This window comes from Mesoplodon bidens (genome assembly GCF_964165515.1).
Source record: "Mesoplodon bidens genome assembly, chromosome: 1".
In the NCBI taxonomy this organism is placed as follows: Eukaryota; Metazoa; Chordata; class Mammalia; order Artiodactyla; family Ziphiidae; genus Mesoplodon; species Mesoplodon bidens.
Window position 1 is genome coordinate 47,083,826 of NC_138176.1, and position 12,693 is coordinate 47,096,518.

At 53.4% G+C, this 12,693-nt stretch overlaps 1 protein-coding gene across 3 annotated transcripts in view; it reads right to left on the minus strand.

Moving 5' to 3' along the window:
* The window catches only part of CXCL12 (C-X-C motif chemokine ligand 12), a 28,485-nt gene extending 22,404 nt beyond the window's left edge, over window positions 1-6,081 (minus strand). For all 3 annotated transcript variants that reach the window (XM_081251929.1, XM_081251930.1, XM_081251928.1), the window contains exons 1-2: window positions 5,961-6,081; window positions 1,820-1,937 (exon numbers count right to left, since the gene is read on the minus strand). In XM_081251929.1, coding sequence (XP_081108055.1) covers window positions 1,820-1,937; window positions 5,961-6,021 — 179 coding nt within the window. In that variant the 5' untranslated portion in view covers window positions 6,022-6,081. The remainder of the gene's footprint in view (window positions 1-1,819; window positions 1,938-5,960) is intronic.
* Window positions 6,082-12,693: the final 6,612 nt, after the last annotated feature.

The window sequence follows — 12,693 nt, forward strand, 5'->3', positions numbered from 1 at the left end:
AATTTGGGAGACAGGACACTCAAGAAGCCCGCGGCCAGATGTAAGGGGCAAAGCAGTGGGGCTTCGTCTGCAATTTTGTTTATGACGGGAACTTGCGGGGTGGCAGAAGCAGATTTTTCTTTTGATGGACCATCTTGATAGTACATGAAAGACAGACTTGAGGGTAAGCCTAGAGGCAGGAGACCTACAAAGAGGTACCGCATAGTCTGGGGGATGGAGAGAGGTGAGAGTACAGTGGGAGGAGGGGCAGTGTGGGGGAGGGGGAGGGGAGAGGTAGTGTAGGTAGTTTTCCAGAAAATGGTTTCCAGAGAGATTTTACAAGTTCACTGAACGTTCATGGTCTCATCTGTTCTCTGAAAGTTCCTACTGCACCTTCCTCCCAATTCTCACCTTTACTCAGAGCCTCCGTCCCTGAAGACTCCTGGAAGAGGACCTGGACTTGTCTCTGGATCCCTCTCCATAAAGCCCCTGGGTACCAGGTAATCTCAAGCAGCCCGAGGACACCACCACCCAGCCGCTCGGGGTCTAGAAGGACCCGTGCGGCCAGCACAGAGGCTCGTGGACACCAGGAGTCTTCACACAGCCTGCCTGTTGAGTCAACGAGCTGTGCAGAGGGCCTGGCTCAGAGCAAGGCGGATCCAGGTCCAATTCTGGGGATTGCTGTTTATTAAAGTGTTTGCCCGGAAAGACATGAGGATTCTATCTGGCTTCTTCAACCTCGAGGCAAGGGAACCCACAGAGTCTGCACTGCAAAGTGGGCCCATCCTCGCTGAATTCATTATCTGATTAAATACTTCTCAAAAGAGAGTATTTTATTACAAGCAAAGAAAATGAAAAAAAAAATTTGTCTTCTAGTGCCCTAAAGCATATTGTAAATGACAAACACATTCAAGGCAGCAAAGGCTAGAGAAAAAGAAAAGTCAAACCTAAAACCACTTGGTGTTGGGTGGAGAGTCATCAGGTGGGTGTAACTTTTGCTCCAACTGCTGTGTCCCCATCCTGCTTTTAGTGCTGGGACTTTTCAGGAGGTGAGCTCTGCCCAGGAGACCCCAAGCCTCAACTCCCCTACATCTAGACACATGGCCACGCTCGTTGTGAGCGAGCACGGGGACACACGGGCACTGGAGGGCCGAGCAATGGACGGCCACGTGTGGCTTTCTTTCTCGACTTGGTTCAGCCTCCTGCTCTCCAGGAGATCTTAGTGTCTCATGTATGTGTGATTTTAGTATGTCTCGTTTCCCACAGGAATAAAATCAAATGTTAGCAGCTGCCATCAACACCAGCAAAACTAAAACCTTGTGTGTTGGCTTTCAGAAAATGCAGTTAAGTGAGCTGGTAATTTTGAGTTTCACCAAACAGTTTAACGATGACTTCAACTGAATTTGAGTCTTGTGAGTTTGTGCTACGTGATAAAGGATTAAATTAGGGCACCAAAGCCCTGAAATTGGCAGAACTATTACTAGCAAGGGGCTGGCTAATTTACTGTACTGCAGCAGAAAGAAACTTTGGTGAATCCCATGTTTCTCCAGTCTAAGGGTGCATGGGAATGTGCTCCCATCTCTTGCACTAAAGGGAGGAAGCTTGGAGAGAAGAGGCAAGGACCCTCTGTGAGTGAGCATGGCACCAAGGGTTAGGGCACCAAGGGTAAGAGCAGCTTTTGAAACCCCTGCCTGGTGGTACTATCAGCTGCCTCTAATTATGCCAGGTTCGAGCCTGGACACTTGGCATGTGTCGTTTCTCTAGTTTTAACAAGTCTGTGAATTAGGTGTTACTATGTCCAACAAATGTAACATCCCTGGAGGATGATGTTCAGACTTACACGATCTGAAGGGCACAATTCGGAGTGTTGAGGATTTTGAGATGCTTGACATTGGCTCTGGCGACGTGGCTCTCAAAGAATCGGCAAGGGCATCTGTAGCTCAGGCTAACCGGTTTCCCTAGAGAGGTAATGAGAACAAAGCAGCTTGTTATTATCCTGCCAGGCCTTGGGGATACAAGTGTGTCTGAGTCTGCAGCCGAGCGATCGGATGGTGGAATGAGGGTAGGATGGGGAACGATGCGAGGAGTCATGGGTGCACCCTGGCAGAGACCTTTTCCTTGGGCAGCACAGGGAGCTCTGAGTGGGCTGAGGCTCAGCTTCTACAGGGCAAGAGGCCAGAAGGACCTGAGGAGAGCTGGACCCTAGGAGGGTAGGGAAGCTAAAATCCGAAGGCCCCTGCTTGGGTGTCTCAAGATAAAGGACATTCATCACAGGAGAGAACTGTTTCAGTCCAAGGTACTGAGGTTCCTAGTTATTCTTTGCAGAATAAACTCCTCCAGGGCCAACTGAGAAAGACTTCCCGATTCAGGGAACAGGGAGGGGGAAGGAGGAGGCTCCAGGCTCGCTCTCTCCCAGGAGCCACTGCAGCTCCCCTGGGAATGCTCCCCTCCCCCACCTGCCGTCTTCTCCGTCCTCACATTTACCTTAAGCCCAGGCAACCACAAAAGAATCCCACTGGCTTCCTACCTGGGCGTCCCCGGAGGGCAGGCAAGGGCCCATCTTTTCCCCTGCACTTCCAGGGCTGGAGGCAAACGTGGCTTTCATTGCCTGTGCAGGGATGCTCCAGCCTCCTGGATTGTATTACATCTTTGTTTGCCAGTTCACCAATTTGCAAAATGCCATAATTGACACTCATTAGTGTAAATTAGCAAAGGGCTCCTGCAGAACCCGCAGCTCACCCTGGAAGTCTAGAATTGCAAGCCCCGGGGGATGGGGGAGTGGGTACTGACATTTGTGTGTATGTGCGCGCGCGTGTATGTGTGCGCGCGCGTATGTGTGCACGTTTTCTGCAGATTTTATCCAAGCCCTACTTAATACCCCAAATTATTTGAATTTGTGGATTCTTTCATCAGGGATTAAATGTAGGTCTGAGAATATTTAGTCCAGAGATTAAAAAAAAAAAAAGTTTGCCTGTTTACAGAGTTCCCAGAGGTCTCCTGGTGGTTCTGAAGTTCCATATTTGGGGCGAGAGAGCTGGGGAGGCTTGTGAGTGAGGGACTTAATTTTTTTTCTCAAGGCTGAATTCCATCAAGAGATGGCATGGCCAACAAGTCAGGGGGAAAGCAGACCACCTGGCCCCCCAAGACCAAACTCGACTCCCTGAAAACCAGGAAGAAGAAAGCCTGGCTTCAAGGCTCTCAGGGACTCGTGGCACTGGAGAGCCTGGAGCAGGCTTCAGGTTTACACCTGGGCTAAGTCCAGAAAGTCGCTGCTGGGACCTGGCTTTTAGCAAGTGCACCGGGTCCCTGCAGAAGTCTGTATGGCCCTGTAACCAGATCACCTGGGAAAGTGGCCTGCAGCTGGGGGCTGGGTGGCCAGGGTAAAGGAAGAGCCAAAGTCTCCCCTCCGAGTGTCCTGCCTCCAGGTTCCCCTGAAATTCTCAGGGGTCCTTCAGAGCTGAGCAGAACCGCCATGTGGGGCCCACTGGTGAGGCAGGACTGGTCCCAACCCCAGAGCAGCAAACTGGAAGGTGCACAGTATGACAGCTGCTGGGGGCAGCGCTGTGCAATATGGGGGCTGCTCCTCCCCCGTGTCCCTGAGATGCTGTTCTGAGTCCATTAGCCAAGCAGTGGTGATCAGGCCAGAAATCAGAGCCCATTCTGAGCTCAGAACACAAGCTTTCTCTTTTTCTCCTCTCCCCTCTCCACCTCCTGGGATTATCCATTTCCTTCAAAGGCAATTTTTATTCCTGCTCCCAGGACCCAGTTGCCTGCCTGTCAAGTGGAGAATTTCAACAGGTTTTTTAAAGGGACAGAGCCCCAAGTGTTCTTACCAAGAGAGCTAGGTGCTGTGTCCACCTGGTGACCTTCCTGCCCGCTTTTTGTCAATATTACTAACTTTTCCAACTGTTTTGCATATGGTCCGTGTACAGGCAAGAGGCCTGACTGGTCCAGATGTTACCCAGGGCTTGGGGGAACTTGGCTTCTGGTGAACTTGGCTCCGCTCTGGAGCAGTCCTTCCACTCTAACGCAGAGACAAGAGCCCCCAAGCCAGCCCCTCCAGCCAGGCCTGGGAATGGGGCCCACCCTGGCTTTAACCCCTAGAAGCCCAGGGCATCTGGGGACCCAGCTGCTTGGCTGAGGTTAGCCAATGGAGGGTGGGTAGGAGCCCGAGTCAGAGCCTGAACAAGGGGACCCAGCATGGGTACACAGGCTCCAGGTGGTCAAAAAGTGCATTCTGGCCTATGCGTGCAAGGAGAGCCTGACCAAGTGGGAGCCCAGGACCCTGACTTGGCCACTTGGCTGCCAAGGGGGCAACTCAGATGGGCAAGCAACCAACCCTTCCCAGAGTCAGGAGGAGTCTGTGGATGAGGCCCCCACTCCTTCTGTGCTCCCCCCAGGTCAGCTGTGCCCAGGACTCAAGGACCTGAGTCCTTGCATTCTAGTCACTGCTGCAGTTCCCCAGGGGAGGGGGCAGCTAGAAGAAGCACCATTTCCTCCCACAGCTGGATGATGACACCTCTACTCTCACCAAACCACTCAATTGTTAATACCCAAACCAGAGTGTGCCCCATGACCTGGGTTGGGGGTGTCAGTGTCAGTGTAAAGACACAGGCTAGGTTACTTTTTCAGCTTACAGAAAAATTCTGAATTCCCTTTGGTGCCAGTCTCTCTGCAGCTCTGACCAGCAACTTGCTACACTTTTAAAGAACACTTCCTAGGTGCTCAGCCACCAGCCAGCGAGAATGCAACAGTGGTCTTCAGCTGGCACCTGGCAGACGGCTCCAGGGCCTGGGGCCCTGCACAGACCTCAGCTGCACCAAGCACAGTGTCCTTCAACCCTTTGCAGGATTTGTTGGAAACTTCGCAGCCAAGAAAGCTCAGCATGGCCTGACCATGCTGACATGGTTTTGTTTTGTGTGTTCAGAGGCAACAGTTTATTTTGGTTTGCAGCAGTGGTGTCCTGTAACAGGACAGTGAGGTTTCGCTTAAGCCTCAAAAGTAAAAAAGCTCTCTCCCTCTCACAGTGAAACGGTACACCACCTTTCCCCATGGCCTAAAGCCTTGGCGACTGAACTTTGCTGCAGCGCTCACTCCGAGATAGAGTAGTGCTCGCCTGTCTGGCGACAAAGGCGCCAGCCTGCAGGTGTGTTTTGGGGGCTGGGCAGGCGCATGCATGACCCGGATCGCCCCTGGGCCTCTCCTGGGTGACCCCAGAAAGAGGCAGGGAAGGCACTGTCCGGATGCGCTTCCAGCTTCGCCGCGTCGCTGCGGACCGCGTTGCGGTACAGAAGCGCAGCCAGGCGTTCGCCGCAAACCCGACAGCTGCTCGGAACGATATGACTGCCAGGGACGCCTCGCAGCTGCACCCGATCGCATTGCCACCACAAGCAAGTCGCGATGCCAGACAGGCTTTGCAAAGCGCTCTCTCCAACAGGAAGCGCAGATCGCATCTCCAGCGCGGTGCTCAACGGGGCCTTGGCGCGGGCCGGGGCAGAGGAGCCGTAGCCCCGCACGGAGCCAGGAGCCCATTCTACTCTGGAAACCGAGCTGGGCCGCGGGAAGGCACTAGCTGGGAGGTGGATGGTCAAGGGCCAGGGACCCGCGGCTCCCGACTCGGCTCCACACCTCCGCGCCCTCCCGCGCCGGCTCCGAAAGCACCCTGGGCGCGCTCGCACCCAGTTATCCTGCCCGACCTCGCTCTGCAGCCCGCCAGAGGTCTGGCGGCCGCTCGCGCGTCCCGGAACCCGAGCTCGGCAGCGGAGTGCGAGCCTCAGCGCGGGAGGCGCTACGCTGGGGACCTCAAACGCCGCACGCCGAGGGAGCGCGCCCCGCGAGGTGGGCTGCCTCGACCTCCCGGGTGCAAAGCGGCGCGGATTAGGTTCGCTCGGGACGGCGCGGGCCGGGGCAGAGGAGTCGTGGCTCCGCAAGGAGTCAGGAGCCTGGCGCCTGCCCACGCCCCCGCCGCCGGGCGCACTCACCGTCGCTGAGGCACAGCGCAGCCAGCACGAGGGCCAGCACAGCGACGATCTTGGCATCCATGGCAAAAGCGGGCGGCGGGTGGACAGAGGCAGGACGCGGAGGGGATGCGACTGCGGAGAGTGAAAGTGCGGCAGCAGGAGGCGCGCGCCCAGCACTTTAGAGGCGAAAGCGGGGCGGGGTGGGGCGGGGCGGGCGCGCGGCAAGGGGCGGGCCTGGAGCCGAATTCTGCCTGCGGCCCGGGGCTCTGACCAGAGTCCCCTCCCACGCGGCCGCGCCCCCTGTCCCCTCCCTCCCACCTCTGCTCCGCGCCCGGGATGCTCCTGGGACTGCGGTGCGCCCCAGCCTTTGACCTCTCGGTTACGCTGGGCCCTGCTTTGTAGGCCTAACCTGCACCGAGGAAGCCAGCCGCTCAGTGAGGGTCGGGGATAAGACTGGTTACTGTTCCCATTATGCAGATGGAAAGATTGAGTCCCAGAGGCGGGAACAGAATGAGAACCAAGGAAAAACAAACAGGTCGGTCCTAGAGGTGAGGGCCAGCTAGGCCAGCGGCGTCCCGGGTAGCTAAGAGGGTCCTTTTGGGGGAGGTGACCACCGGCTTCAGCTCGCTGCTCCGCGGCCGGGAAAGCTGGGACTAAGGGAAACAGACTAGTCTTTGCAGTCAGAGCGACTCCGATTCGATTCCAAGCCAAAGCTATAACTTATCAGCCGAGCCTCAGTTTCCTCAACCGTGAAGCTCTAAAATAGAGTGCGCTGCCACCAAAAGGAAATACTGGCAGTTTGCCCCGGAGGCTCTTAGGAAACGTGAATTTACTCAGCCCTTTGCACCTCTCCTCTTTCCACGGTGAAATGGAATAAACCCAGTTCCCACCCCGCGGAGGGGAACTGTGGGATTTGACTTGAGACTCCCCTCCCGACCACCACGAAGTGCTCAGCACTGCGTCTGACACATAGTCTGTACTCAAGAAATGGAAGCTAGAAATAATTGTTTACACTTCAGTTATTTTCTCCGTCTCCCCAAAGGATGCCCTGCGCCACCCGAAGTGATGAAAGAACTCCCCTCTCCCCCCACATCCAGGAGGGTGCTCCTCGTCTTTCTGGTGCAGAGAACTACACCCACGGGGTCGTCTCTCGGCGGTGTCCAGCCCTCCCGGCAGGTTGTTGCACCCTAACCTGGACACCCGAGATGGCCCCGGCAGAGCACAGGCTTGCAAGCAGGCGGTCTGGGAGGCGCAGGAATGAGAAGAGTGCCCTTCTTAGCCTCGCTAGTGGTCACAAGCCTCTCCGGCCACCTCCCTCTGCTCTTTCCCTCATAATGTGACAATGGAGTGGATTCTGTCACCGCGTCCATTCAAGGGATGTTCGGTGGGGACAAGTCTCTGGAGTCCCGGATCTCTGGCCTTGGGGGAGTGGGCGGAGCCCGCCCGGCCTGGGCTCAGCTGCTCCAACTGGGGGCCAAGGGAAGGGGCAATCAGCAGGAAGCTGCGAGAGCCCCGGGATTCCGGCCGTGGGGATGGGTGTCTTTTGCATTTTTCGTTTTGTTTGTTTTTTTCCAAACTACTTTTGCGCCCAGTTAGGTGCTCTGTGAACATGTATTCATTCATTCATTCATTCACTCCGGGCCGAGCCCGCTTCTGGGTGCTGGGTGTAGAGCCGGGAATCCCACTGACTTGGTCCCTGCACTCAAAGAACTAACAATCCAATGGATAAGACGGTCCTCCGGCATTCCCCGGTCTCCACCTCCTCTCGGGAGACCTGGGGCGGGTAATCTCCCAGTTGGAGCCCTAGCCCGCTGCTGACAAGCTGGCGCGCGGCGGCTGAGCTCGGGCGCCCTCTGGTGGCGAAGTCTCTCATTTCCCCCATTCCCCCCCTCCCCCGCGCCCCTGCGGTCCGAGTGGACAAAGACTCAGGTCCGCCCCAGATCACTGCACAGACGGGTGAAGCTGCAAGGTTCAGTCATATATCGGGTGGCCGGGACTTAGGGGCACACCACAGAGGCCAGAGCCCGGCGACAGCCGCGCTTGTGGAGCCTTACCTGCAAGTCCGGCCAAAGCCAACGTCAAAGCCTCTCGCTTGTTTGCTTTTGGTCACAAATCGGTTGTTGCTCCCACAGCCTGAGGGAGCCACTGGGAGGGACCCGCGTGGGCTGAAGGGAAACCAGGGCCTTCTGTCTGGCCGCGCCCCGCAACCGCAGGACAGACATTAGTGTGGGACCCATCAGTGCCATCACTTCCTCCATTCATTCATTAAAATTCTTATTGAGCACCTGTTATGTTCCAGACATGGGATAAGTGTTTGAAATACTTCAGTAAAGGAAGCACAAACAAACAGACGAAACGGCCCAAACCCCTTTCCTCCTGGAGTGTACATTCTGGGGGATGGGGGAAAAGAAAATGGCACTATACATAAGTAATTAAGCACATAAGCTATGGAAGGTCATTAAGTGCTTAGAGAAAATGGACCAGAAGGAAGGGGAGTGAGTTAGGATTTTAAATAGGGAAGCCAAGGATCTGTAAACTGTCCACAGTTTATAAGTTGGCAAGCTACTTAAATTTAAAACTCTGCACAAGTCAACACTCTGGGGACCAGACTGTGCCTTTTTAACCTGGGCTCTGTGCTCTGTCACAGTGGTGCCTCCCACATTCAGGGTAGCAGGGCCCACTACCCTTTCTCCTCTGTCCTTTGCTTATGGCACTGTCTCTGCTTAAAAGGTTCCACCTTTCTTTCTCTGCCAGGAAACTCAGTTCCCTGTCAAGGCCCAAAGCAATGCCACCTTCCCTGTGAGATCTTGCAGATTTCTCCCACACTCAGCACACAGAGCTGCAGCTCCTCAGGGACACCTCAGTCATGAGGAGTTCAAGGTGAGAGGGAGGCAGGGGTCTGGCTGTTGGGTTAACAGACAGGTGCAACTCCAAGGCTCGATTTTGTGCTATGGTCTCTAGACCCCTAGTGACAGTCCAGGTGCCTGCCCACAGCCCTCTGCCCAGCATAGGCTGTTCATACCTTCAGAGTTCAGTGACTGGGCTTTTGGAGAAGGACCTTAGTACAGGGTTGAAAGTTTGCACCCAATCATTGTTTCCCAGTGTAAAACCAACAAGATGACTTCAGGTGGTACTCTGAAAACATTATTTTAAACAACATAGATTTATAAACTTATTTTTTAAAGTAAAAAAAAAAATAACTAGCACATTAAAGCAGACATTTCAGATATTGCTCAAGACTGATTTCATGATTTAAGTTTTAAAAAATAAGTAGATTTAAACTAACAAAGCATGCAATAGTATAGGTGGTTGGGGAGATAGCAAAAAATCAGACAGGGGTACAAAAAGATCTGAAGTTTGAAAATAAATAAAGAACATTTTTAAATTGCTTGACACTCCCCCTTTTATAAACAAACCATCTCAAAGTGGTAAAACAAAATAATACAAGGGAGATATGGCACCTTCACTCTTGTCATCCAGATAAGGCCAGAGAATGCTCACCCAGGAGCACTCAGGTCCTAGGAAGGGTGTGGGGATACATGAGATCCTAACCCCCAGCCCTGGATACCCATGACCCTCCCACCCCAATCATGAGTCTTCTTTCATACAGCCTTGAGTGTGGGCCTGGAGGGGCTACACCCCACCCACCCCTGCTCTCCCACCTTTGACATCTCGCATCGGGGTTCACTGGTATATGTCCTACCCTGGGAACCAGGAGGCCCGTGAGAAAGACAAAACCTCAGAGCCTCGATGCTATCATCTGTGGAATGGATATATTATCTCCCCGGGTTGGCCTTCGGATTTACTAAGTGTGAAAGCACTTGGCACAGAGAAGGCCCTCAGGAAGATATTTACACAGGACTTCAGTTTGCTTCCTCTGAATTCGTCACATTTGGTTCTTACAAAGATGACACCAGCAGAATAAGCCCTAATATCTCAGCTTTGAAGACAGGAGCCTGAAGTTCAGAGCGGTTCAAGGCCTTGGCCAACACGGCAGAGCTGACCAAGGACAAAGGCACAACTCTCTGCACCAGCGTCTCTGGATTCTGGAACATCAGTGTGTGTGGGGATGGAGGTCACATCCGTGGCAGGTGTCTAGGGAACCTCTTGGAGTCCTGTTCCCAGGGCCCGGGCTTAGCACCTGTCAGGCTGACTACGTTTTCATTGACTGGATCCCAAATTGGCCTCAGGAGCCAGTTCCAAGAGCCCCAGTTCATCCTGGAGGGAAGGACCCAGGGAAGCTGAGGCAGGGCTCCTGCATGGGGCTCGCTCTGTGCTGGGCCCTGGCTGGCTTTGGGATACACATGCAGGCAGGGCTCACCCTAGGTGAAGGTGCACGTCCAACAAGCCAGATCTTCTGTGTAAGGTGGCTGTACCCAAAGACTCTCCCTTGATGAACACTTCTAAAGCAGGGGTGGTATTTTCTGGGATATCCTCGTGCCCTCAGCCTGCACACCAGCTCCCACACACCAACGCTACTCTGCCTGCACCCCATCACCAAAATCAGTGGAGACAGGTCCAAATTTGCTCTGTCAATCCTAACCCTACCCCTCTCTCTTAGTACCCTTGCCTCTGGGCAGACTGGCCTCAGCATCTGGAGCTCCATCAAAGTTTCTGGAGCTGGAGTATACACCAGCCCCCACCATAAACCCCTGGGTGATAGGGAGTGTGTGCCCTGGGGGATAAATAACATTTACACAGGAGTTACTCTGTGTTGTATACCTTTTGCCTCCTTTATCCCCACATCTACCTGCGAGGCGGGTTCAGTGTTAACCCCATTGCCCACATTTGGGAACTAAGGTCACACGGCTACTCTTTGGCAGAGCGGGGATGTAAACCAGCTCAGCCTGCCTCTGCAGTAGAGCTGTTCCTGGTGAAGGATAGAAGAGTAGATTTGCCACGTAAACTAGAGGACACCCAGTTAAATTTGAATTTCAGATAAATGTGTCTTTTTTTTTTTAACATAAATATGTTCCAAATATTGCATGGGACATAGTTACACTAGAAGGAATTATTCGTTGTTCATCTGAAATTCAAGTTTCACTAGGTGTGCAGGATTTTTATTTGTTGATTCTGGTAACCCGACCCCAGGGTCTTACACTCTTCGTGACACAATGGAGCCCCTCTCTGTGAGCTCCCTGCCTGCAACTTCAGGATCTGTGAGCAGAGGGTGGGAAGGGCATTGGGAAGGAAAGTTCTGAAATCACCCACTTTCTCAGTGAGAGAATTTCTTGAATCTGACTGCAACAGAGTCTTATGATGCTGGCAAGTGGTGCATTAAAGCAGTATGGGAGTGATCTTTTTTATTCACCTTTTTGCTATGAACAGATTAATGACACACTAGCCCCAATCCTGACCTTCCAGAAATAGTCCTGGTCATGCCTGAGGCAAGGAGATCCAGGCTTCTTCTCTCCAGCATCACCAGCCCTCCTCTTCCTCTGGTCTGAGCAGATGTATGTGAAGTCCAGCTACTGACACCCTTTCTGTCTGTTTAGGAGGCCTGGGCTGTATACGGGGGAGGAGGAGAAGCCGTCATGCCAGGAATGAGCATCACATGAGCTGTATCCTATCTGGAGGGATCCTCAGATGTAGAAAGAGGTCAAGCATTGCTGTGGGTCATGGAGGAGGGGCTGGGCCTACTGCCTGCACAGCTGGGGCCCTAGTCAGAGAAGTCAGGATCCCAGCCCCACTGGCCCTCCCTGTTCAGAGGAGGGACTTGTACATCTTCCTCCACCTTACATCCCTGTGGCCGGAGTCTGAAGTCTTTCTTCACAGATGTGCTGGACAAGACCACACATGGAGGCTGCCCAGAGAGGCTTTCAAAGCCAAGTGCAAGGGCGTGTCCCCCTGGCAGCCTGGCCCAGGGGATATAAGTGGGAGGTGGACTCGGGTGGTGAGGATTGCCAGCACCTCTAAGGTATGCATCCTCCCACCCCACTGCTCAGAAGCACACTGAGGAGGTTAAACAAGTTGATCGTTAAAAGATATTTTTGTTTGGGAATAAGTTATCAATAAAACTTTGTAAATGAGCGGTGTTGTTGTTGTTTTTAAGCAATGAAAATCCAGGATGCTGACTGGGAGTTTGAGTCTCACCCATGAAATCTCACTGGCTTCCAGCTTCCAGCAACCTTTCTCTTCTTAGGCTCCCAGAATGAAGTTTTTACGTTTGTAATCAGACTGATGGATCACTGATGCTCCCTTTGTCTCTGTAAAGTACCCAAGTTTTGCCTCACAGCCCTAGGCTTGCCACCAAGAGGTGCGATACTTCTTTCATAAGTCTGCAATCCAACTTTCCATCCACCCATCCATCCATCCATTCACCCTTTCACCACCCATCCACACATCTATCCATTCCTCTATACACCCACTCATCCATTCATCCAACCATCCCCCCATCTGTTCATTACCCACCCAACAATACATCCATCCATTTGTCCACTTATCCATCCATCCATCCACCCCTCCATCTGTTTACTCACCCACCCATACATCCATCCATCCAACCACCCATCTACCTGGCTCTCCCTTTCAACCACTCCACACTAATTCTCTCCAGGTACTGCTCTAGCCCTGAGATGCCTTTTCCACCAGGAACAGAAAGATGTACCTCCTGATTTCTGGGCCACAGGGGAAGAAGAATCAAGCATAAAGGGCCCCAAACCCAGAGATCGCCCAACAAGCCCTTGAAACAGATCAAAACCTTCTCTCTCTCCTTGCTGAAGGAATGGGCTCCCTGAAAGGCAGGGAGGGTTTC